The following is a 27,158-nucleotide window of genomic DNA, read 5'->3' on the forward strand; positions in this document are numbered from 1 at the left end:
TTTAGAAGAAAGGGTGGTTTATGAATGAGTAATGAGTGCAGACTGAAAGAACAATTTAAGCTAGCAAATAAAGCCAGTCATGTACAGCTGATTTAATAGAATCCATAACTGTGAGCAATTACAAGTAGCTCATTAAAATATTAGAGCTCTTGAGAGTATGAGGAATGGCAACAATGTAATAATTAAAATCAAAAGGTGCATTATTTACACATGGGTAATGGGCATAAAATAAATAAAACTTTTCACTCCGGTCTTGCAGCATTCACACAGTGAAAGTGAACTCAAACTGGGTCGCTGGATCACATTCAATTACAAGCACAAAACCTTGACAACAAACCTGACTGAGGTGCAGAATAACTGAAGCAATTTAAAAGCATTTTGGCTCTTCAAAGATTTTACATAGCCTTTACACACAGGCTGCTCAAAACACCAAATACCTACAGCATTAACACTGTCTGAAGAGGAATAAAGTATATCTCTGGTTTTACATTTTTATGCCACATCTTGACATTGTCACTCTGTAAGGGATATAGAGTGTGTGTGCCTAGGCGTGCACATTCTTGAGCAAACGATTCAAATAAATTCTCTTTTACAGTGTGTAACAACTTGTGACACTTAAATTATTGCTTTTAGCAATGTTAAAGTCTATACACTTGAAATACATAGGGTAAGTGGTTTGTTAAAAAAAACCCATACATCTTGCAAACTGCTACGTTTGTGATTGTACAGCTTTGTTTCTCTATATAGGATTTAAGTTTTATTTTTCTTCTACATGAATAGATTATAGACATTCATAGCTTGAGCTCACTGGCAACTTTAGAAGCAATGTTTTTAAAAGCGATGGATGTCCCAGAGACCCTCTTAAAACGGACACCGTTGAGTGAGAGGCGGGGCAGTTTGCAGACCTCCATCTCCCACTGGACAAGGCTGTCAGCATGTCCATCACCATGGACACAGAGAAGCAGGAAGTGTTCACGCTGTTCATAGTCGCAGTTGTTGGCGTCTAGAACTTTGCAGATTTCATTCATGATGGCGGCTGGCTCCATGCTGCTGGTGGTGTTCATACTCCAGGTGAAACGGAGAGAGCGGGGTTTCCCGTCTTTTCCATCTTTCCCTTCATCTTTTTGCTGATCCCCAGGTACATGGCGACTGAGAGAAAGAAAGAACAATGTAAGAAGGGAATATGGGTGGGAAAAAAAAGAAAAAAGGATTGGTTGGGTTGTAAAATAAAAAAAATTAAAAAATTATTTTTGCAATATTTGCAGATATTTTTATACAATATAATCATGACATTATGGGCTAGCAAAACAATAATTAGGACAAAATTAAAATCAGTGTCTCCTGTGACATTTTGTGTAATCTTAAATTATGTAACAGAAAAGCAGGAAACATTCAGTACTAAAATATATTTTTATTGTTCAGTGTGCTACATGTTATGAGTTGATCAGTTTATCAGTCAATATTATTTTTCTCTCCCAAACCAAAATGTATTGTGGGATTTTTATTTTATAAGAAATTAAATATACACACACATCTCTTCACCCAAGCCCTACTTCTAGTAATAAATGATATATTACATATTTGAAGTGAAAGGGAGATAGTAAATCCACAGAACAGTAAATTAAATACATATATTAGACAGCAACCCACAACTGTTTACGCATGCAAACCCCACAACAACGCACATTACAAAATACACAAACAGCAATCACACCAGTACATAAAAAGCCACATGCAATTGAAATGACCATAATGAGACTGTACTAGTTCTGTTTCCAGAAGTGCAAAGGTCTCACTGGCCCCATTAATGACCATTCAAGCATGATGTGATAATACACTATGGGTCAAGTCAGACACAATTGAGGTAGAGATCAAACATATATGAACCAAGTGGAGGGTAGAGGATCTCAGAAACTCCTCACCTTGTGCCCTCAAATCTCCCGCTTCTCTCAAACTCGGTTGAGACTCTGTTATTTGATTAGAAAACAAAAAGGAAGGAAAGAAGGACAGCACATTTGAGCTAAGTGTAACATCATTGGTTAGAGCAGGGGAAAAAGGAAAATGAGAGGAGGAGGGATTGCAATGAAAGTGAAAAGGAAGAAGAGTAAAATATCTAAATGTACAGAAGCTATATATCAGATGGCAGAGGACATCTCTGACAATAGTCATAATTTTCCTGAGCTACCGTGCTTCTCTCATAACGTTGAGAGAGTTGCCTGATCTAAAGGCATGTTGTGAGGAACCTATTCACATATACACTGTGGGGCCAAAAGTATGTGGTGCTTCCGAGTGCTGAAGCTATATAAAAAATGTTTTTCAAATAATAATAATTCACCTATCATCTGTTGCATCACTCACTACAGAATTCCTAACTGCCCCTGGAAGCAAAATCAGTACGAGCATGGTCCATCAGGAGCTTCATGAACTGGGTTTCCATGACCAAGCAGCGGCACACAAGCCTAAGATCACCTTGTGCAAGATCAAGTGTGGGATGGAGTGCTGTAAAGCATGCTGCTACTGGACTCTAGAGCAGTGGAAACATGTTCTCTAGAATGATGAATCATGCTTAACTATCTAGCAGTCTGATGGCGGATGCCGGGAAAACACTACCTACCCGAATGCAAAGTGCCAACAGTGATGCTGGAGGAGGGATAATTGTTTGTTTTTCAGGGTTTGGGCTAGGCCACTTAATTGCAGTGAAAGCTAATGTTAATGTTACAACATACAAAGATATTTCAGACAATTGTATGCTTCCAACTTTGTGTCAACAGTTTGGGGGAAGACCATTTCCTGTTCCAGCACGACTGCCCTTGTGCTCAAATCTAAGTCCATTGAGACATGGTGTGATGAGTTTGGTGTGTGGAGGAACTCCAGTGGCCTGCACAGAACCGTGACCTCAACCCCACTGAACAGCTTTGGGATTAATGCCGACTGCGAGCCAGGCCTTCTCGTACAACATTAGTGCCAGACCTCACGAATGCACTTTTGACTGAATGGACATAAATTCCCACAGACATGCCAAAATCCTGTAGAAAGCCTTCCCAGAGGAGTGGAGGCTGTTACAGCTGCAAACGAGGGCCAACTCCATATTAACACCCGTGGATTTGAAGCTCATATAGATGTGATGATCAGGTGTCCACATACTTTTGGCCACTTAGGGTATACATACATATGCACACTCACAGAATATTGTTGAGTGGTTTTTAATTAGCCCTTCCTCTAGACACTCTCCATCTGTACATTCCTACTACTCCCTATAGCTTCTTCTCCTGAATATGCACAAAAAAAAAAAAGATTTGTAATGATATCGAAGATATTTTAAAAGAATGGTGAGCGATTAGAGTATGCAAAGGCCAAATAGCCTTTGTAAAGACACGTTTCCAGAAAGTGAAAGATGATGAAGAGGAGGATGGGAAGGATAGAAAAAGAGAGAAAGAATACAAACTTACTAAGAGTCTTTGGCGCAGGGTTGGAAGGGGCTGACAGGGTGGGGGGCACAGAGGGGGCCCCCGTCCCTGATTTAGCAGCACACTGACGCTTGTTCGGGTCAAAAGTGACCCTGATGTAAAAAAACAAAACAAAAAAAAACACAACAGAGTGGAGGAGAGAAAAGATAACCAGCGAAGAAAAAGAAGAAGAGAGATGGGGAAAAAAGAAGTCAAAGGGACACATAAGAGGGGAAAAAGAGGGGCAGGTTGAAATTGACAGAAGAAACAACAAAGAGCCCATTTTGTCAGTGCTGGAGTATATTCACAACAGTTTAAAAACTGTGGATCCAATATCATTTTGAAAAATACCCACACAAAGTTGAACTCGGTAATGAAAATTGCTAAATTGTTTAGCATACCCTAAAAAAATAACAAAACAACAAACAAAAACAAAAAATAAGCTACATATGCTGGTGAGTGAAGACGAACAGATGAATGATAGAGGCAAAGTGAAAACAAAGAGCAAGAGATGAGGTTAAACCATCCTGAGACAGCCTCTGCTGAGCTTCAGGCACTAGCCGACAGGTTACTTAGTGGTGATACATTTTATAAGCCTGGGGCCATTGATTTAATGATAATTATTGGTACGAGCTGTGTAATAGATAGTCACACTGTATAAGACGGTCTACTAAAAGATTAAATCCAAATAGACATGCATATCTGTCATTTCAAAACTCCAGTCCTTGACTCAGTAACTGACTCACACATGACACTGGTGAGTTTAATGGCATAAGTGAACCTCACACTGTGGCACTCGCTAGGAAAAAGCCATCTGAAATGTAAAAATGGCTCGCATGTCACGTACCAAAGACGTACCTTTTTCAAACGATGCCAAAAGTGTTACCTGAAAATGTCCAAACTATTTTCGCAAAGCTAATGCTCACCTTTCCTGTTTCAGAAGTCCAACACACTCACATAGAAAGGAGTGCTGTTATTTTGAGGATGACTCATTCTAGCTAAAACCATCAGAAACATAGTTGATATGTCCACACGGCTGGTAGTAAAGTCATCTAATTAATTAGCCCCAGGCTAATGGCTGTCTAATACTAATTAACTTTAGGAGCCCTGACATCCTACTTATTACAATATACACTCACCCACCACTTTATTAGGAACACCTCCACATCTGCTCATTTATATAATTATCCAATTTAGCTGCTGCCAGGTAACTGCCTAACTCCAAATTATTTAGCACATTTACATGACCAGTAAACATTTTAGCCCTTAAGGTGTACCAATCATGACTATCAGAGGAATCAGAGAAAGTCCTGTACAGTCCAAAAAAAAGAAAGGAAAAAAAGGTTCTTAATCATTTACTATCAATAGGGGAACAAAAATATATGAATATAAAACAAAAAAATAAATCAAAAAGCCGATAGCTCACATGATTGCAACTTTACTGATCCATGACCATTTCATGGATGGATCATGCTACAACTCATTAACAGAGTATGAGTTTGCGCAAAAACAGATTTACGCTTCATGTTGCCATGGAAACATGAGCCGAGTACACCAGTAGGTCAAGCAGATAGACTTGATTAGTTGCAATCCATAGCAAGATTCTGATTTTAATTTGTCATATTAGCATGCAGATAAAGCTTTAAAGGCATGCTTAATCAAATACAGAGATAAATGAATGCAATCACAGCAATCGAAGAAAATCACTAAGCGCTACATGTTAGTATTCCAGCTCGTTGTAGCTCATTACCCCCAACAGACTTGAAGTCCTACCTTTTGGAAAATCTGAATGACATGTTTCTACAATACAAAAAGATGACAAAACAAAAAGGAGGAAACATTACAAAGATGGACAAAATGAGGAAACTTAACTAAAGAAACTGCAATAGAACATTCTGAACAATTCATTTAAAATTAGAAAAGTTTTTTTGTTCATTTTAAATGTAGTCTATTCTCTTTGATTATGTATATTTTATTAATGAGTACGAATGCTACATACAAAGCATGTATGTAGTTTCTTCTCTGTGAAGCCTGATTCACACATGATCCGTATGCAGCACGTATTGCGGTACGTATGCGGTGCGGAAGCAGCATGCTCTCGTGAAGGTGGAGGGTTTAGAACAACACAGTACACAATCTTTCATAGACATATTCATGTTTAAACACAATAAATATAAACAACGTAATATTCCATTCATTGCTTCTATATAGATTTATATATTACGTTACTCAAGCAAGTGGCAAAACATTTAAACATGGTACTTGTGTTATGTGAAAAGGTAGTATCACAAACATTTTGAATGAAAAAACGTACCATCCGCACAAACAGTGACATCTACACACAATATAACATGCTGTGTAGTGTATTTTACATTTTAAAAAATATACTTTAGATATAAATTTGACCGCATTAGTTATTTTTGCAACCCCTGGTAAGTGTTTTGGTCTTTGCTTTACCCCAGGCTTAAAGTAATAAGATGACTATGTAAAACAGTTGTATACTTTAATTGCATGCATTTATGGGGAAATTACAAAATTTTCATGTCGATCAGTGTTCATTTTTATCACGGACCATGCACTATCACTTTAATTCAGCGTGTGCAGCACAGCAAAAATAGACTTGGTGTGGAAACAAATTGCTGCACCGCTGCGCCGCTCCTGCAGCTTACTGGTCGCGCCGCATCTGTGAGCAGTGCAAATGCTCTAACCTGTTAACGTGGGCACGGAAAGAAAATACGCACTACAAACGTACTGCAAACAGATCGTGTGTGAAACAGGTGTGAGACTTCAGGGTTGTGTGCGTTTTGTGTGTTTACCTGCGTGTGAGTTTAGAGGTGAGTTTGGTGAGCAGGTTGTTGGTGTTGGCACGGCTGCGGGGCTGGGCGGGTGAGGTTGGTGGCCCGTTGTACGTTGCAGTGCGACATTCCCTCACTTGCCCATGGAAGGTGCTGCGACTCGTGGTGCCTCGTGGGAATCGCAGTTTATCAGAAGTAGCAGCATTGCTAATGCTGTGTGTGGAGGCACCTGGGTTCCGCTGATCTGGAGACAAAGACGCACTGCAGAAAGACAGGAAGGAACATGATCAGAGTTTTCCTCTCTCTCCCTTTGTCTACAACATCCTGTAGAACTAGCAAAGTCTTTGTATGTTTACACTTTTTTTTTTAGACGTTTTTAAAGCATTCGGCTGCTTGCAAGGCAAACTACTTACAAGTGCAATGAAAATAATGTCAAATAGGTATGAGATGATACACTAAAGCCATGATACGAGACACAGGCTTCACAAGACAATACTGACACTTGGACATTTTCAATTTGAATAAATTTTCTTTGGTCATGAGAACTCAAATCAGTGTAAAATCAGTACAACAGGGGTGTCAAGCTCAAATTCTGCCCATGCCACATTAGCATTTTTGAGAGTCCCTGAAGGGCTGTAACCATAGTCAATTTTTTTTAAAAACAGATTCAACATAATCTATTGCCTAATCCTAATAAAATATATGGTTTGAAATTAGAATCAGATGTTTCTATGGAAAAAAAGGGCTAACAGAAACTATTAAAATGTATGCCCTATTAGGTAATAACATTTACTGCAAAAAAGCAAGATGAGGATTTATAATATAAAGGTGTAATTTCCCCCTATTACTAACGTTATTTTAATCATGTTTCATGGAACGGTCATAAATGTATTTCATGGCAATGTTATTAAAATGGAAAAAATGTGTGACAGTAGGTTGTGCCATAAATTATTCAATAAAACAAAGCCGGACGTTAACTGAAATTCATTTCAGGTTATGACACTGCTAACACAACACACAACATGCTGCTTAATCATTTTTAGAGGCGAGTGCAACTTCCATCAAGCGCAGGACACAGGTGTTGATTTTAACACATGTTTCAGACCGTGGTCAGGCCAGCTGTGATAGAAACCAGAGTGCACGTATATACAGAGATGATGGTATATAACTGCCATATGGATGGCTACATTACAGATCTGGTGTGAAATGTGGATAGTGTGAATAAAGGTGAGCAGTAATGTAATATGGTACATATACTGTACAACGCATTCACACACACACACACACAAATGTGTACACAAACGTAACTTTGCCCTTTTGCATTCTAGTGCAGAAAGATTTCTATTTCCTCATTGTTTGGATATAAAAGTTAAACTTTAAAATGACAATCATTACTAAAATAAATTGCACATTCAAAACCACTTTTAAATATTACAAGTGGGCCAGGTAGGCTGCAAGGAGAGACTTCATTCTAACTGTACCTGTTCTCTTTTCCATTGGGAACAACAGAGAGGCGATCTGTGTTGTTCCTGTCACTGCACACGTACGTGTTTCTCCGACCCATTCCTCCAGATCCTCCAGAGTTATTCTGAGCAAAACCAACACACATATCTTGCACATCACATATAGTGCAAAATCGCCAAAACGCTAATTATTATTCATGCTGAAAGAAAAAAACAAACAAACAAACAAAAAACCGTCATTAACACACAGTGAAAAATTAAGACTTAAACACAAGCACTCACATTAGGAGTGAGAGAGTTGCCTGCCTTGCGGTCAGGTATGTCTGCTTTGTTAGGGTTATTTGCGCTGCCCAGTAATGGGCTGGGGGGGCTCTGTGATGGAGCTTTACGGACTACAACGCCTCCATCCTGCTTAGTGTTAACGTCTGCTGTGCTGGGAATAGGCCTCTTAACGTTACTCAACCCGGTGTTTACAACACCACCCACTGACAACGGCAGAGACAGAGAGAGGAGAAAGAAGAGAAAGATCAAAAGGAAAAGAGAGACAAAAATGTTCAGCTTTATACATCTATAATGTAATATAATTGAATTTACAATATGAATTGTATTAATTTAAAATGCAGTTACAATGCTTTTTCAGGACTCAAAAGAACTCGTCATCTTTGGCCCAAAAAGTTATTAGTTTTTTCTGCGCAAAATTATACTAATAAAAATTCCAAAATTTTTATTCGTATTTTTATAGCCTTTAGAATAACTGAATGTATACGTTTTTTATTTTATGATAGGGAATTGCTATATGATTTAAGGTGAATTAAAACTGTTCGGATGAATGCCACCTTGGTCACTGTAGCGTCTAGTTTTTTGATTGGACGAGACACTTCTCTGGACCTTCTGGTGAGCTGGTGACTGGCCATTCATCTCACTAGCAGGCCTGTTTTTCACCACAGAGAGATTGCTGCTGGTACTTGGGTCATTCCCCTCCTGCAAAAAAAAAACAAAAACAGAATCTAAAGATAAAATCCCTGCTCTTCATGGATTCTCTAACACCTGCACTGTGGATATGCATCGATTTCTGTGGTGATATACACAAAGTATGAACATTTACCAAGAAGGAAATGGCTTTAGTGGTGCAAGTTCTCACCTCATTAAGCTTCCTGCCCAGCAGTAAGTAGGTGGCTGTGATATCATCATATTTCATCTTGGACAAAGACTCTTGAATCTCCTCTCTGGTGTAGCCCATACCAACCATCACATCTGCATAAGTCACCCAGCAAAAGAAAATGTGACAAATCAGTGACAGAATAAAGAGTGCATATTACAATACATGCTTCTACATGAATAAGGTGGTTCGTTCTAAAATAAATAAGATCCGATATTTTGAAGTGCTTGATGCATATTGAATATGTACGCCTGAGAGTTTTTTTCTCCCAGGTAATGTATAGATGAGTTGAATAATAATTGACAGTAAAGATGGCTTTTGGGCCATTGGATATAATGCCACCATTGTGGAATTTCATGTACAAGCAAAGTACCTTCTTCCAAAAGTAAATTGAACTAGGCTTCACTAAAACACCTACATTAGACTGAATTTCATGGGCTTTTAATTATCAGTCGATCACTACCCTAACATTGCTCACTCAATGACTATCTATGTAGTTGAAAGTGATGCTCATGAGCCAAGAGGGAAGCATACGTTGAGGAAGTGAGAAAAAGACTAGGTCTATGCGTGTATGTGGTTACACACGCAGATCTGACATCCTATAAAAGGCTGTGACCTTCACAACAACAGAAAACAGGAGGCAGAGACTTATTTTGCTGCATACCTATTCTCTTCCCATCAGAGATGTCAACCTCTGGTTCAGTGTAGGGTTTGAGCTCATCCTCCTCTGAACCGGAGTTGATCCAGCGATCCTTCATGATTTGCTATGACAGAACAAGGATCATTCCACATCCAGTCATTATACATTGGGTAAAGTAAATCCATAATAGACACAACAACTAAGTGCAGTTTGTAATAATATTTGGTGTTTCTAGACCTATAAATTCATAGATACATTAGGAAAACAAATCTGCAATATCACCATTCTATTTCAACATTTCTTGGATTTTTATTAGCGTAAAAACAAAAACAAGGGGAAGGCTTGTCAAGGGGAAATGCAAGGAGACGGCTTGTTTTCATTGTCAGTGAAATTTGCCTTACAGGCACCAGGGGGCAGACAATATTACAAACAGTGCTTTCAAACTGTTTCTTCAATATGAAAGAGCACATATGTATAAATAAAAGTTGGCAAATATTGACACACTCATTGTTTGAATAGAGTGTAGGACTGTGATTACTCCAGAGGAGTATGAAAGAGAATAATGGAATGTTTTATGTCTTGCAGCTAGGAAACGGTGAGCGGCAGACCAAGCTTTTTGTGTGCTCCCTCACTATTCTCCACACTCGCAGAGTATACAGAGAGTGCACATACTGCAAACTGCAGCTGCATTATTCATTGTTCTATGGTAATGGGGCTAGGTTCAGGTTAAAAAAGGATGCCAGAGATACCAACCTCTAGTGTTCCTCTCTTAGCAGGGTTGAGCACAAGGAAACGTTTGAGGAGATTCTCGCAGTCCGTAGACATGTAGAAGGGAATTCGATATTTACCTCGTAAAACACGTTCACGTAGCTCCTGCAAAACATGCACAAAAACATAAATTACACATTTTCTCAACTACGAATGCTAAACTATAAACGGAGCTGTACATAGAAATTCAGACCTTGAGGTTCTGGCCATCAAAAGGGAGTGATCCGCTAACCAGAGTGTAGAGTATGACCCCCAGGCTCCAGACATCCACCTCAGGCCCGTCGTATTTCTTGCCCTGAAAGAGCTCAGGAGCAGCGTATGGGGGACTGCCGCAGAACGTGTCTAACTTATTTCCCACGATGAACTGGTTACTGAAGCCAAAATCTGCTATCTTTATGTTCATATCGGCATCCAACAGCAAGTTCTCAGCCTAAAATAATGCAATAGATATAGAGGAGTTATTGATTCTCTCCAGCCTTAAAATTCTAAACTGTTTCCCTAATCGAAAAAAATATCTCTAAATAGGCTATGACAAATTGCTGACTGTTGATACACAGAGATGAACAGTTTGTAGCTTTATGCTCAAAGACAAAGTTGCAGTATTAAAAAAAATGTCATAATTCAGTTACAGATAGAGCCATATTGCTCAGTGTATGCCTAAAGCTGGGCATACACTACATAATGTACAAAGCCAGAATAGTTTTTAAAAAAAATACCAGAGAACATTGCACACATTACAATCAATAATGGATTTTTTAATTTAAAAAAAGGAAGGAGTTGGACATACTACATCTAACTGAACTTGTTTGTGCCCGCCAAAACGTAGTCATCTTTACATGATAAATATACTGCAGGTCCACAATTCCATAAGCAAGTGCTCAGTCTCTAAAGTCCCCATCTTACACTGTAATACTTCTGTAGGTTTTCAGTCATAAAAAGCAGGCAAATCTAAGATGGAAAAAATTTTACATTTTCAGATTTTTAAAATTTGTCTGAAAATGCATACTGGGGATAAAACTGAGCTAAAAATTCTGTTGTGTATTACTAGCTTAATTCTAACTTTACAAATTAAAGGCATCGGTAGGCTCCAAAGAGAAGGGTGCAAATGTCTTAGACAACATTATTATGAGTGCTAATAACAACAACAACCATATTTTAGAGCAGCACGATCTATTACAATCTTCTGCTCCTCAGGAACACACTATATTCCATGTTGTAGCAGTTTCTCCTCACTCACCTTAGATGCTATCACATATGACAAATCATACAGATGTTACTAATAACCTCAGGAACATGCCATGATCCTTTCTCATCTCCTTTCACTTACATCGAGGCATACATGTAGCCAAAAGCCCTCTTACTGTGCTCATGGATTATTCATGGCAGTCTGAAGTGAAGAAAGCATGTCGGCATGGCCAATCTATATAATGAGGGGCCTCTCAAGAGAACATGTTCTGCTTCCTCACATGCAGTACAGACATACATACATAAAAAAAATACCTAAGGCATAAATATGAGCATATCCACCCTCGGCCACAAGAGCATGCACATGAACGCATGCTTACCTTCAGGTCTCTGTGAACAATGTGTTTCTGGTGACAGTACTGCACAGCTGATACAATCTGAGAAGAACAAAAATGTTTTCATTAAGTAGACTTAAAATCTAGACATATGAATATCTAAATAGCCGTTCATTTATTGCCTATTACATCTGACCTTCAATTAGCAGGAAGGTCTTTGAACCTAAACTGAATATAAGGCGCACAGGAAGGAGCGATAAATCTGCTTTCACAAACTGGCTTATTTTTTATCCCAATGAACATAATTGCTTGACCTGTATTTCCCAGTATCAATGTGACTACTACTGGATCTGTTTACAACCCTTTATCTTAAATCTGCAGATGCAACCACACTCGAACACATTCTGAACGGGAACCAATCTTTTGTAAATATTCTATCTAAACAACATCCATTTACAGAACATATTTTGATTCCAGGCATTAAAGATAACACCATGGTTGTGCCAGTTCATGTTGCTAATCTATTTGAATAGCCTACTGATGAGTAATGGGACTTCAAACTGAGAATTAATGGGGAACTAACTACTGCTACAAAATTAAAGAACATTTTAATTCACTTCGTTTGGCAGTTTACTATTACATGAATATTACACCAGACTCCGCTTAGTATGTGTGTGAGATAGGTGAGCTCAGATAGTAAGCATCAGTTCCTCAGAATATTAGAGGTAAAAGGTTGTGTCTAGGTGGCAATTCTCCACCCTATGATCAAACATTATGTGAGAATGTGGATGTAAAACAGTTGTTAAGAATCCTGCACCTGTCTAAATTTAGCTCTGGCCTCTTTCTCCTTCATCCTGCCATGAGTAACAAGGTAGTCAAAAACTTCACCTGCGCACAAAACAAATGAATGCAATGAAAATCAATGAGAGCAAGACAAATCTCAAACAACACCACACAAATAAGCGAAAAAAGAGGTCGTGTCTTACAACCAAACACTTACCACCACTGGCATACTCCATCACAAGATAAAGATTCCTCTCTGTTTCAATCACCTCAAACAACTTTACTGCAGGGGATAAGTAGACACAGGACAAATTACATTTGAAATGTTCCTCATTTGGAGTGAATAATCTTTTATGTTTAAACTGACACTGTGACCCTGACCAGTATAAAACAGTTTTCTGAAGATGAATGTATGAATAATGATTTTTAAAGCTGGGAGATTTCATTCTAATAATTTCAATAGAAACAACGTTTGAATAATGGTAGAAACCATGCAGTTTTTCATAAAGGCTCATTCGACTGAAATGTCTCTCTCCATCTGTAATTTTCACTCCCCATGATTTTCTCTTTCCTCCCTTCCAGAAAGGCATGATGCATTAGTGTGGATTTTTCACTCGAAATCATGATTTATTCTGCTATCCATGTGTGAAACTATTTATCTTTACTCTACCAAAAATCATTCTCAATAGAACTACTTAAAATAAAAATCAATCTCTACAATATGGAGGCCAGATTTGACATCCCTAAGAAATATTTTAAATAAACACAAGCAAATCGTCATTATTTTTCTTTTGCCCTGAGTCACCAGGACCTCTGTGGTTGTCCTCTGTTTGGCCTGGCCTGTGGTATGATTATGAGGTCTCACAATTCCATATTTATAGACGTCAGTAACAACTAACGATTTCCTTTGGTGATGCTTCATTTCCCTTTTTTTATGGAGCACAATACTATGCAGTCGAAATCTGTTTATATACACGAGTTATCATATAGTGCTGAATGATTTGAAACAAAAAAAAGCTAAATGTTTACAAACAAATATCAAGTAATAAACTTATGTTGTCCCAAGATAACGTTTAAAACGTTCTTATTGCGATATTTCCACAATATGAAAATGATGCCTTGTTTAGCCCCATTGTAATATTTTTGGAATCATTGCAAATAGTAACTCCTGTATCACAATTTGTATTGTATTTGGAAGAACATGCACCTTGACAATGTGTGCATTCATATTGTTTAAGACCTTTAGGTATGTAACAGGGTTGGCAATTTTATATAGACAAATGCTTCATTGTACTTCCATCAGTATGCCCATTACACTCTGCAATAAAGACTGCACCAGTAAGGAATTGTCTCCAAGGCAACACGTTGCACTCTCTCACACAGATTCAGGACTTTAAAGCATTTAAAGCAGTCTAAACTGGCAGAAAGGATGCACAGAGCTTCTTTCTGTGTATACTCGAGAATAGGTCTGCTCCAATGACTCATTACCGTGTGTACAAGTGTAAAAATCAGAACAAATGCAGAGGAGTAAATCTGAGGATCCTAACTGGTACTATAAGGCAGACAGGAACAGGAAATGTGCACACAGCATTTTACTGATACCTTTTTATTTTCAACTTACCAATATTTGGGTGATTTAAAATCTTCATTATTCTAACTTCCCTGAAGAGCTGATGGACAAAGAAAAAAAACATAACACTGAGCAATAAATACAGAAAGGGACACAAGCCACAGGCATCATTCCACCAGCTTTAGCATGGAGAGAGTGCTAAAGACACTGAGCAAGTGTTAAGAGACACTTCTGGAGACAGTTCACACATGCTGTCCTTCTTGTACAAGCAGCAGTACTAACCTCAGAACAAACAAAGCTCATCTCAACATAGACATAAATGCAATTACGTAAGTAAAACGAGTTTTACTAGACAATACAAGTTAATCAACTTTTAATCTCATGTAAGAGACAAAAAAGGACACAGAAACATTTGTTTTGGATAAGTATGCAAGTAAAGGTGTTGGTACAGTAAAACTTTATCAACCTGCAGTTTAAAACAAATACATAGGTTACTATAAATCACCCAAGCAGAGGGAGAACTGCAACATCCAGGACTATTTACTATGTGTACATGCTAAAAATAAGAAGTAAAGTTGGTGGTAGCTAAAAGGTACAGTGCAAGGTCTGTTTATTATTATTGTAGTAAATAAATCATATATTAAGTGTATTCATTAAAACTATATATGTTTAATATGGAAAAAGATGGAATACTAAAAGGTACTAAAATAAGTCAATACATATATACACATATTATATACACACACACACACACACACACACACACGCACACACCCCTACTGCCCTCCACTACTATTGGCACCCTTGGTAAATATGAGCATATTAGCTTGTGAAAATTGTCTTTATTGTTTAACCTTGTCATATTTTGTTCAGAGAATTCACAAAAATACTCTGCTCTCATGGATATCAAACAATAGCAAACACAACACAGGTTTATATATATATATATATATATATATATATATATATATATATATATATATATATATATATATATATATATATAAAATCTTTGTTAAATATAGGTGTGCAATGAATATTGGCACACCTATGAATTAATATGAGAAAAATACATTTGAAGTATATTCCCAATGATATTTTACATTTTCAGTACACCTGGGTGACTAGGAACAGGAAATTTCTCAACCATGACTTAAATATGTATAAATATGAGCTAACACATAGGCCAAATTCCCTTAGTCATTCATAACAATGGGTAAGACCAAAGAATATAGTTGTGATGTGCAGCAAAAGGTTGTTGAGATTCACAAAATGGGAAGTGGCTATAAGAAAATAGCACAAGCATTGAAAATGCCCATTTCCACCACCAGGGCAATAATTAAGAAGTTCCAGTCCACTGGAAATGTTATGAATCAACCTGGAATTGGACGTGTGTCTGTATTGTCTCAACACACTGTGAAGAGGATGGTTTGAGTGGCCAAAAAATCTCCAAGGATTACCGCTGGAGAATTGCAGAAGTTAGTTGTATCTTGGGGTCAGAAAGTCTCCAAAACTACAATCCAAAGTCACCTACATCACCACAAGTTGTTTGGAAGGGTTTTGAGAAAAAAGCCTCTACTTTCATCCAAAAACAAACTCAAGCATCTTCAGTTTGCCAGACACTACTGGAACTTCAAATGGGATCGGGTTCTATGGTCAGATGAATCCAAAATAAAGCTATCTGGCAATAAACACCAGAGGTGGTTAAATATGTTTTGGGGCTGTTTTTCTGCCAGAGGACCTGGACATTAGGATACATGGCATCATGGACTCTATCAAATATCAAACAGATATTAAATGAAAAACTGACTGCCATCTGCCAAAAATCTTAAAATAGGCCGTGGTTGGATCTTCCAGCAAGACAATGATCCAAAAAATACATCAAAATCAACACAAAAATGGTTTATTGACAACAAAATCAAGGTCCTGCCATGGCCATCCCAGTCCCCTAACTTGAAACCCATAGAAAACCTGTGTGGTGAACTGAAGAGGAGAGTCCATCAGCATGGACCTGGAAATTTGTAGAATCTGGAGAGATTCTGTATGGACTACTGGTCTCAGATCCCTTGCCATGTATTCTCCAACCTCATTAGGCATTATAGGAGAAGACTCAGAACTGTTATCTTGGCAAAGGGAAGGAAGCACAAAGTATTGACTAAAAGGGTGCCAATAACTGTGGCACTCATTTATTTAACAAAGTTTTTTTTTTTTTTGATTGTGTGTGAATGACTGTGCTGTGTTTGAAAAAGAACAGAGTATTTTTGTGAATTTTTTTTAACAAAAGATCAAAAGGTTAAAAAATAAAGACAATTTTCACAGCCTTCTTTGCTCATATTTAGGAAGGGTGCCAATATTAGTGGAGGCACTGTATAATATATTATATATTGTATAGTATAAACCAATTTATTCAATCTGACCTTGGATAAAAGTCAATCTGGATGAAGCATCTACCAACCAAATACATATAAATGTAAATGCAAATGTGTCTCTATAAATCCATCTGGGGACTACAGCAGTAGCTGTTAAAGACAGCAGGGCAGAGCAGAATGTTGTAGAAATGGCAACAAGTTCACTGGGTTCAGGGGAAAAAAAAATCATTGGTCTACCAAAAGTTTCACTTTTATTTTTGCAATGCCATATCCGAAAAAAACAAACAAACATTTGTTTACCAATAGATGTCAAACTGGGAGATAAATATATATGAAAATGAGTTTGTGTTTGCTATTATTGTTATTATTATTATTATTATTATTATTATCCTCCATCCATCCAATATATTCCTTGAACTGACTAAATGTAAGGCAATGTTTTGACAGGTGTATCCATATCAATCTGATGCAAAGACTCTCACGGTTTCATTAAAAAATATATCCAAGCTTGCTGTGAACCTTCTGCAAACCAAATAAAATGGAAGACAGAAATGCACTAAGGACAGCAAGTAGAGTTGCTCTTGTTAAAAATTAACACAGGTGTCTGAAATTATATTAATCTGCTAAATTAAGGAAACATGATTATTCTTCACAATGGATTCATTCTGCTGCTACCAACATGAGTTACATCAACAATAAAATTAGTGAGCCTATTCCAGAAGCATGCCCATGCAAGCCCAAGCCGCGACACTACCTCCACCATGCTTGACTGATCAGTTTGTTTTGGATCATGAGCAGATCCTTTCTTTCACCACACTTTGGTATTTCCATCACTTTGGTATAGGTTAATCTTGGTTATGAAACTTTTGTGGCTCATCTCTGTATTTCTTTGCAAATTCCAAACTGGACTTCCAATTCTTACTGCTGATGAGTGTTTGCATCTTGTGGTTGGCCTCTACATTTCTGCTCTCAAAGTCTTCTTCAAACGGTGGATTGTAATACCTTCACACCTGCCCTGTGGAGGTTGTTGGTGATGTCACTGACTGTTCTTTTTGAGTTTTTCTTCATAGCTTTCACAATGTTTCTGTTATCAGCTAGTGTGATTTTCCTCGGCCAACTCATTTGGTGTCTGGTGCTCAGTACACCAGTAGTTTCTTACTTTTTCAGGACATTCCAAATTGTTGTATTTTCTACTCCCAATGTGCAATGCCTCTGAGTGAATTTCCCTTCTTTTCTCAGCTTCAAAATGGCTTGCTTTTCTCCCAGCTATCTGATCTTCATGTTATCATTTTTAAACAACAAATGTAGTCTTCAAGAGTAGATGTTCAGAGCTGTTTATCGTTTAAACAATCAATCTAACAGGACACACCTGGGCAGCAAAAAACACCTGTCAGTGTTTGGGTGGTCTGATACAAAATGTACTATGTTCTCTGTCGTTTAACATCTATTTATAAATGCTAGGAAATAATAGCTGAAATTCTAAACTCTCTTCTCATATTCATCATCTTTTGATGTCAAACCAAAATCCCTTCAGTCTACAGCAAAAACAAATGAATCGGGACTGTATCTGTATCTGTATGATACAATTCAGTTCATCAGATACATCATATACAATCAGAGCAAAGTATTCTTTGCTCTTGAAAGCTATGTCTGTCAATCCATCTTTCTCCATTTGCTGTCCATTTCTCTCCCTGATCCACAATCTTAACACCTACATGATTGCTAAAGAACACTGCGGCACGACAACTCACTTCAGTCAGGGGACAAGTGCAAGATGCACACCCACGCGCAATTACACAACCGTTTAGTGACAACGAAGTTCTCACACATTCATACAGACATGTGAGCTTTCGAATATAACAATATAATAACTCTTGAAGCAAGGACACTGCTACAGTAATAAGCAAGGGGAATGAGAGGAAGCAGGTAAAACAGAGCTATAAAAGAGGCAAGAGGATTACAGAAGAGGTGCACTGGCATTGCATCAGTGCAAATTTGAGAAAAATAAAAATCTGACGCTAGAAGGGTTAGTTGGATGATTTCGCAAAGCGGTGATGAAGTGCTCTCTCTCTCTCTCTCTCTCTCTCTCATATATATTTTCTCTGTTGGACCAGGACCAGAAGGCAGGAGAGGCAGAATATACACAGAATCCAAAACAGTAGTGTTGTGGAAAATCTAACTGCAGTGCGCTTCTGTGCCCAGCTAATAATAGAGACAGGGTCTCTGAATGCATGTGTCAGAGAGAAGGAAAGCATGAGAGTGGATTCTACTCTATTCCTCTCCAGCTTGTTTTTTACTTCATCTATGCTCATGGGCCTCTTCTGAATCTCTCACCACCTACAACATTGGCCCTTCTGTGGCTTTCCTTATCTCCTCTTGAAAAAATCATCCTGCTGGCCCTCAGTCTCACTTCACTCCTATCTGCCACCTATTTGTCCATCTGCCATTGCTCCACCCCCCCACAATCAAGCATAATGCAGATTTTCTGCAGATTGTTTAGATACACAATGCCAACACATAGGAAAGGAGACACTGTCAATGTCTCCTTTGACAGATGGAGAGTCTGTCAATGTTTAGCATTGCGAATAAAAATTCTGCTTGTAAGCAGTCCCCAGACGAACCACAAATCAATGTCATGAGTATAACTTCGTCATGAGTATAACCCGACTATGAAGACTTGTTGGCCTTAACACACAATAATTGCCCTCTCCTACTAAAATGCACTGTTAGAAACACAAGAAATATGTTAAATACTTAACACATTTCTTAATATACTTAATATATTAATCCTTCATATTTAATACATATTACGTGACATGCGCAATGCTCTCTGAGTCGATGATGTAAAATGGTTGCATTGGGCACTCAAAAGAATTAGCTACTAGCCTCCACAACAGGAAAAGAATGCCACACTGTGCTGCTTTTGGCTGGAATTTTCTTGTTCTTGCATGCTGTGATACAGGGGATATCTGTAAATATAATCAAACCTGTAAGCATCTTGTTAGTATGATTTTTTATGTATATTCTCAGAACATAAAGCTTGTGTAAAATTAGACTAAAACACCTAGCCAAGGCATGCCCAAAGTAAAATTAAAGCTGTTTTTGACCCATTTGGAGTACATGCATGGATTTGGTCTCTTTTGAAAGGTGGACTAAATATTTTTCATAATTATACTGTTTGGAAATTTGCCAGTGTAACAAGACTGTTTTGTCAGGATGTTATTTATCAGTGGATTACTATGAGGCTTCATATGAGTTGAGTTGCCTCCATTTCGTAAGTGTTTGTTTGTATAACGGAGGTCTGACAGAGACGTTGATTGTAGCTGCTGTTGTGATTGCATCAAAAACGGTTTATATCAATCGAATAACAAGAATCTTAGCTTTACAAAGATATGAGTACCTTCGTACACACAGGAGCTGTGTAGATAGCATAGATTTGTTCATAACATGGTGACAGAGCACTGGTGGGCTGTTTGAATTTTAACAGGATAAAGTATTCGACGGCGAGATAATATCTGATATTCTCTAAAAATTATTGAGATTAGAAAACGTTTCATCATAAAAAGATAGTTTAATCCATATGCTTACCTTGAACAACAAACACTCTCGGTTGGCATAGACGTGCAGTTGCTACACAGACACCATGGATTTTGCTCCAGTCTCGCCTCCTCACCTCTCTGATCGTCTTCATTTTGATGTACATTTTGAGTAATGTCTTCTATATCAGTCTCCTTGCTTACGTTACGCTCGGGTTCAGATTGAAAAGGCTGAAGACATGTTTATATCGCTGTAGGGGCCGTTGCAATCATTTGAGGTCACTGCCCAGAATGCATTGTGACATAAACATCAATGGTGGCCTACAAGTGCAAGGCTTTTTTTCCCGCTTTGTTTTAACTGACATCTAGAGTGTTTTTGTATAATGGATTTATATAGTGGATGTCAGCGTTAATCTAATAAACCATACAAGTCTTCATAGTCGGGGTTCCATTTAAAAGCCCTTTATTTACTACTTACACTGTGGTGAATGCCATACTGGTTTTGTAAAAGTTCTACAATAAACCTTACAAAACTCAAACTAGTGCTTTTGACCCAATATACAGACTAAATGATAACCAACACTCATCTGTACCAACTCAAAGCCCTATGGACATAATTTCCCACAGAGTAAAACAATGTTTCCGAGTCCACAGTGACCTCCCTTCCTGACATGGATGACATCATTTCCTTGAGAACAAGGATACAAACCTGGTGATTTGAGGCATGCCTAAAGTTATTATTTTTTTTAGAATAAATAAGTAATTTCTCCAAATATCCATTTTAAATACATGTAATAAAAACTAAAAGCTATACTCATGCCCAAAACAAGAACTCTAGATTTAACCCATAATATAGCTCACCTTTTGAAGGCTTGTTGGATTCAGCTGGGTTTTGTCAATAATTTTTACTGCCACCTGTAAAAAATGATTTGAATTTTTACACATAAGACGGCACCCTATTTAACTTCTAGTATTTTATTTTAACAATACATGCATTGAAATATGGACTCTTACTTTTTCCAGGGTAAGTTTTTTTTCTTTATTACTATGCATACCACTCAGAGGTTAGAAAAAAATTAAATAATCAATTCATTTGAATTTGCCTATGTCTACAATAATATTACAGCTTCTAAGACACCAATATTAAACTATGGTTAAATAAAGAATAAAAATGTGGCTATGTGCTAACAAAGTATTTTAGGGTGCAACTAAAATCTGCATGTACAGATCTGTTAATATCCTACAGCTGTAACATTCTAGTAGAAGTACAAAGCTGTGTGACAGGAAGGACACTGCTGACCGCTCACCTCTCTGCCAGTGAGGATGTGACGACCCAGTTTGACCTTGGCAAAGTTGCCTTTTCCAATGGTTTTCAAGAGCCTGTAATTCCCAATATGAGGATTCTGGTCTTCAGAGCCTGAACTGCCTGAATTACGGTTTCGGACACCCGACCTTACAGACCGAGAGGCCCCCTCCATACGACCGTGACCATTAGAGGTGTGCTGTGAAGGTGAAACAGCAAATTATCATCATGATCTATATTAGTTAAGGGATCAAGTTTGGTTTTAAGTTACCTAGTAAGATTCAGATAACATCTACACACAAATACATGTATGTACTAGGGCAACTGATACGTACAGAATAAGTGAAATGCATTGCTACAGTCAGCTCCAAAATTACTGTTACCCCCTGTAATTTTTAAGTTATGTAAAAACAAATGTGTCTGTGGATAATAAGCTAACTCTCTTACTGAAAATATGCAAGCAATGTCATATACTGTACTGCCATATGTACTACACAAGGTTCCTAGGGATTTTGGAGGAAATATGGTTCCACAACCCCACAGATTGTGGAACCATAGGAACTGTGGAACACCATCATAGTTGACAGTGGAGATTTAGGTTATTTTCTGTATAACCATCCTTCTTTTTATTCCTTAAGTGTTTGGTGCCAAAAAGCTTTATTTTCGTCTCATCTAACCACAGACACCAGTTCCGGTAGTGTCTAGTGAACTCCAGGCTCTAATGTTTTTGGTCAGAGGAAAGAAAAGCATTTCTTCTGTCATGCCTTTCAAATAGCTTGTTGGTATGGAGGTGGCATCTAATTGTAGCCTTAGAGACTTGGTTTGAAAAAACACCTTGTTTTGTGTTTTCCTTTCCTGCTTAATAAGCCCCAACAGGGTTTTTAGGCTGATGGTATTCTTAGTCCCTGACCTAGTGAACTAGCATGAGGATGTGTTTTTATAAGTCATGCTGGAAAAGAGTTTCTGCTAAATGCAGTGAATGTCAAAATGCTACTTACTTACGATATACTTTTGTCTCATTTTTTTCGTGTCTTCTCTAAACTTCCCCATGTTGATGAATTACTAAGTGCATTTAGCCTCTGCGTTACCTCATATTTATACCCTAGTGTAACAGGAAGTCATGGATGCCTGCTTAAGAGTTCCTATATATATATAAAAAAGGAAACATGCTACGGTTAAATTTTGATCATAAAAAGCTCCAAGGGTGCCAATAGTTGTGACACATGGTTATATTCAAAATGTTCTCTCACTCTTCAAGTACAGATTAGATTTCTCATCAGTGTGAGATTCTGGAAGTCACTGTACATGCTGCAATTGTGATATGCCTTATAACAACTATATATATATGCGTGATAACAACTGAAATTCATGACACTGTATAACATTCTATTGTATTATGGTGTTGTTTATGTTAGGTTTATGACAAAACATTCAGGAACTCAAAAAGACACAATTAAGACCTGCATGATTTATTCATGTTCATTTGCATAATGCAGCCTACAGAGGACATTTCAATAACAACAACAACAAAAAAATATATATATTGTGGGCTCTATTCAGTATATGGTGTCAGTTTTACAAAAGGCACAAATCCTGATTTGGCGCTACATTACCAGTGATATTTTAGATCTTTTTTAAAATTATATTAGGGATTATCCTTTAGATACAAATATTAAAGTTTTCCCTGATAAAAGTACGATGAGCAAAAAGTCCATAAATCACAGTCTTACTGCCACTGAACACTGAGCTTGGAGAAAATATTATAGATCTTAAACTGTTGTGCATTTTACAAGGTCCTGATGATAAGTGACATAATTATGAAATGGTGCAGGAACAAGTTTTGACCTTGTAATATCTGAACAAAAAAAAGGTACATAACTGCCAGCAGTCTGCAAAAAAAGTGGAGTGCAGCATACCATGTACTAGATATGAATACGTGAAAACTAAATACACTGATATGTTTAGCAGATAAACATGCAGTATTTACATTTACTTCCATTTACTATAGCTTTAAGGAAAACACAAACCTATCACATATTACACATTTGTAACATGCTATTTTCTTAAAACTTTGCATACCTAGAACAATATATTAATAGAACACATATTGGAAGTGACTGAATTGTTTCATTCATTTGTTCAGGAAATAACTTAGAACGTTGGGATGCCCAGTATGATACTCCTAACAACACACCACTGTATCCACAGAAAGCTGACCTTGTGCAATGTATAGTTTTAACTAAACCAGATCATCTCTTGTTCCAGCTTTAGTATCGATACAGTCTGATCTAAAATGCAAGCATTGTGCTGCTTTTTGAGTCTCCATGAAAGTGGGTTTTTTTAATACTGTGAGAGATGCTTGCCACAATGGCAAGCAATACTGAGGAACAGGAAATATACTAAAACACAGTGCTAAAATGCAAAGATAAAATCAATGCTAACACACCAATATTCAAATAGGTAGATTGATTAGGACAAAATGTGGGTACTTAAAATACTGCTATGATGCGTCATCAGTTGAGACCCTTTTTGTGTTAGCAAACCAAATGCCTCAGGAGCAAATTGCTTGGCTCACTGATACTCGCCTGCTGGCGATACTCATCAGACAGGTTATATCAGCGCTGAAATCTGTGTAACAGGCGTGAGTCAGTGCATTAACGCCACTGCTGACCAACACCTCCCATTATTATGTTTATCTACGCCTGTGGTGTCAGACTCCACCAGAGATTTGGCTTTCCCTTCTTCCAACAGATTAAATTCAGCCCATGACGACGTTGTATTTTTGTTTGTTTTTTAGTGTAGGAGTTTATTCAGGTGTCTTAGATGAGGTTCAGTGCTATGTGCAGTGCTGCGGTTCTCCAGGATTGGGTTCTAACACCCCTTACGTATGCGTAAAACCTAGAGGGTGTTTTAATAGTGCTCGTCTGGGGTTTCATCATATATATGATACATGTATAATGATGTTCTTTCTATCACTTGTGCTGGAATTTAATGACGCTCAGAAATTCCTTCGATCTTCGAGCATATATCTATAGGTGCAGAGCGTTCCTCTTATTGTAAAGGTCATATATGAACGATGATCAGCGGGTAGGACAAAAAAAGAATGCAGTGGTTCTGAATGACTCAAAGCAAATTTGATCCCAATGACAAGCTGCAGGTCAGTGATGGTCAAAATCACCTGCACATCACACCCAGAGACCTACACACTATGCGAACGAGGCTGTGACGCACACATGACATCAGACACACTGTTTGTGTTGCGACATTTTAGAGATCTATGAGGCTGGAGATGAATGGGTAGAGAAACTGCAGCAATAAGCATTCACCTGCAGTTCCTAGTCGTGACTCACCAAGCAGACAGCTGACTACCCCCCTACCTTACCTCACGCCAATGCGCATTAGCTCTCATCAGTCAAAGTGACAATGTACACCTTTACACACCTAAAATACAGGGATAGATCATAAAAAAACTATACAGTACACACACTGCTCTGCAAGAGTGTTTGTTTAAACATATTTTGCACACATTAGCTAGACTAAAAGTCCACTCCCTGTGATGCTGCAGACCCCATGCGTGTGGCATCATGCTGGAGGTCCATCTGTCCATATGATACAAAAGAACTACAGCGTTTAATAATGGACTCGATATGCTACACTGTAACAAAGCAGGAACAAACACACAGCGGTGTCTTTGTACGAAATCACGCCTTATCCACTAGTAAGTGCACCATTCGGAGAGTTTTGCAATCTTCCGAAATGGAGAACAACCACAGCACTCGTTGAATGCTTTGCTCTAGGTGAGTGTACAAAAAGTTCCAGCTTGTCTGGTAGAGAAACACCACCATGTAAATGTAGGGGACAGAGAGCAGGGCGCCGTTTCAGGGACAGGGAATGTCTCAGCTAGCTGTTTATTATTATTGTTATTATTATTATTATTATTATAAAGAAATACACCGAGTAACGTTACATGAATGATTGAGAAAGAAAACGGGCTACTTACATGTTCGGTTTTCCGCTCGTTGACGGACGGTAATGCTGTTTTTGTTGACATTGTATGGCTGAGTAGAGTCTGGATTAGAAACGGTTTTGAACGTGAGATAACGCGACGCTGTTTAACACTGTCTACACCATTACTGTACTGAGCTAACGACGAGCAAACTTGTGGAAAAACTTCACACTGGAATAATGTCCAGGCTACAGACTGTGTCCCTGAGATGAAAACGGCGTTGTAATCCAACGTCGGGGTCGAGCCATTAGCTAGTCTAAAAAAACGGACTTCCCAAAACAACAGAAGGCGGTAACTAGAGGCACGGTGGCTGACTGCGGCTCTCTGATTCACATTTCGGATGTCCGGTTGTACTGAAGAAAAAGAAGAAGAAAAATCACCCCCACAAGGCCCTGACTATCCCACCACGGTCCGTTTGTGAAACAAATAAAAGCAGTTAAGCATTGAAACACTCCTTTTCGACGGGTCTGAATAAAGCTGTTGTGTTATGGGCCTGGGAATGAGGCGCTCTCTGACAGCTTCATTCCTCCGACCTCTGCCTGTCGCTTTTGGTTAAAGCTCCTTCCTTCCAAGATGGCCACCCAATGGCAAACAAGCTAGGACACCTCAAGCGTTATTTTCCCCCCTACTCGTATTCTGACAAATCCCTCCCCGCTCATCTCTATCAGCTAACAGAGCAGTGGACAGTCCAATCAGAAGACTGGTTGCGAGTAGCATGTATTTCTATGGCGAATAGCAGCTACTCTTCTATCCTGGAGCAGGGTAGGGGGATTTTGTGGAAAAACAGGCGGGGCTGTGAAGAACCACAGGAAATGAAGAAACTCTGATTTCTGTGCTCATTGGAGACCCATCCTCGGCCACTTTCTTGTTTCAAAGTTTTGGGAGCTTTCAGGGTGGGATGGGTTGAAAAAGAGATGTCAAAAATATTGCACCACTTCTGTCTTGCATAAATATGACAGCAGAGCTAAAACAGCTCAGAACATACTCAGAACATCATCCTTGTGCCAGTACCTCCCATTAATTAATAAAATGAGTTAATAGAGCTTGTTGTGAAGGTTATTCATCTGACATAACTTCCATCCATCCGTTTTCAATGCCGCGTAGAAACACAGGAGAGCCTGGAGCCTGTCCCAGGGAACTCGGGGCACAAGGAAGGAGTGCCAACCCATCACAGGGCACAATCACACACACTCACAGACTACAGACAACTTGGAAATGACAACCAGTCTACCACACATGTCTTTGGACTGGAGGAGGAAACCGGAGTACTCGGAGGAACATGCAAGATCCACACACACACAGGGCGGAGGCAGGATTCAAACCCACAACCCTGGAGGTGCCAGAGAGGAAAACTTGGAGCAAAACTGAAAAATAAAATACAAATGACAATGCGTTTATGACTATTTTGTTTTATTATTACTAGTGTAATTACTAGACTAATTAACTGTTTAAAACCCATTTTTGCTCAAAAATGCTAAATATTTCCAATATGCCTAATTTATTCGCTACATTCTTCCTATCTTATTTTTTGAGTTGGAGTTATTTCGTTTTGTGGCATGCTCGCATAATCCAAGTGTCATTTAACTCACTGAAAAACGTGCCGAATTCATCAGTTGCTTCGCTCCCAGAAGTTCATTACGTGCTTATCAAAGGGTTTTTTTTTTTTTTTTTTAAAGAGGGACCGCGGTGTAAGAGAGTAAGGGAGGACGGCAAGTTCAAAGTAGTTTTAGGTTCGATATTTGCTGGATATTCACTTTCCCCTCCCCTTGTTCTATAGAGGCGACAGTCTTACACATATAT

The 27,158-nt window shown here is 38.3% G+C and overlaps 1 protein-coding gene and 1 long non-coding RNA gene across 7 annotated transcripts; one reads left to right on the forward strand and one right to left on the reverse strand.

The window, feature by feature from the left end:
* Positions 1-77: 77 nt before the first annotated feature.
* On the reverse strand, positions 78-26,063 carry mark3a (MAP/microtubule affinity-regulating kinase 3a). Of its 6 annotated transcripts, XM_053679682.1 has the most exons (19): positions 25,353-26,063; positions 21,357-21,551; positions 20,911-20,964; positions 14,196-14,244; positions 12,792-12,857; positions 12,609-12,679; positions 11,837-11,893; positions 10,465-10,701; positions 10,257-10,376; positions 9,528-9,627; positions 8,846-8,958; positions 8,541-8,685; positions 7,987-8,189; positions 7,723-7,829; positions 6,263-6,502; positions 5,220-5,246; positions 3,450-3,559; positions 1,923-1,967; positions 78-1,149 (listed from the first exon to the last, which is right to left on the reverse strand). In XM_053679682.1, the coding sequence occupies exons 1-19, from the start codon at positions 25,401-25,403 to the stop codon at positions 1,061-1,063; spliced, it is 2,079 nt and encodes a 692-aa protein (XP_053535657.1). In that variant the 5' UTR covers positions 25,404-26,063; the 3' UTR covers positions 78-1,060. The 6 variants fall into 6 exon arrangements, with proteins under 6 accessions (XP_053535657.1, XP_053535658.1, XP_017319252.1 ...); XM_053679683.1 differs by lacking the exon at positions 5,220-5,246; XM_017463763.3 differs by lacking the exon at positions 1,923-1,967 and having other exon boundaries at positions 25,353-26,062.
* Positions 24,644-26,749, forward strand: LOC128632724 (uncharacterized). Its single transcript, XR_008396298.1, has 2 exons — positions 24,644-25,149; positions 26,463-26,749. It is a non-coding gene; the product is annotated as an uncharacterized LOC128632724 (long non-coding RNA).
* Positions 26,750-27,158: the final 409 nt, after the last annotated feature.

Source organism: Ictalurus punctatus, chromosome 3 (assembly GCF_001660625.3).
Source record: "Ictalurus punctatus breed USDA103 chromosome 3, Coco_2.0, whole genome shotgun sequence".
NCBI lineage: Eukaryota > Metazoa > Chordata > Actinopteri > Siluriformes > Ictaluridae > Ictalurus > Ictalurus punctatus.

Excerpts from the sequence above, each read along its gene's own strand:
- mark3a (XM_053679684.1), bottom strand. The coding sequence starts at position 25,403 with ATGTCAACAAAAACAGCATTACCGTCCGTCAACGAGCGGAAAACCGAA. Across the intron at positions 20,965-21,356 it reads ACATCCTCACTGGCAGAGAG|GTGGCAGTAAAAATTATTGA; the intron begins GTGAGCGGTCAG and ends CATTTTTTACAG. Across the intron at positions 7,830-7,986 it reads GCAACTCTCTCACTCCTAAT|AATAACTCTGGAGGATCTGG; the intron begins GTGAGTGCTTGT and ends GGTTTTGCTCAG.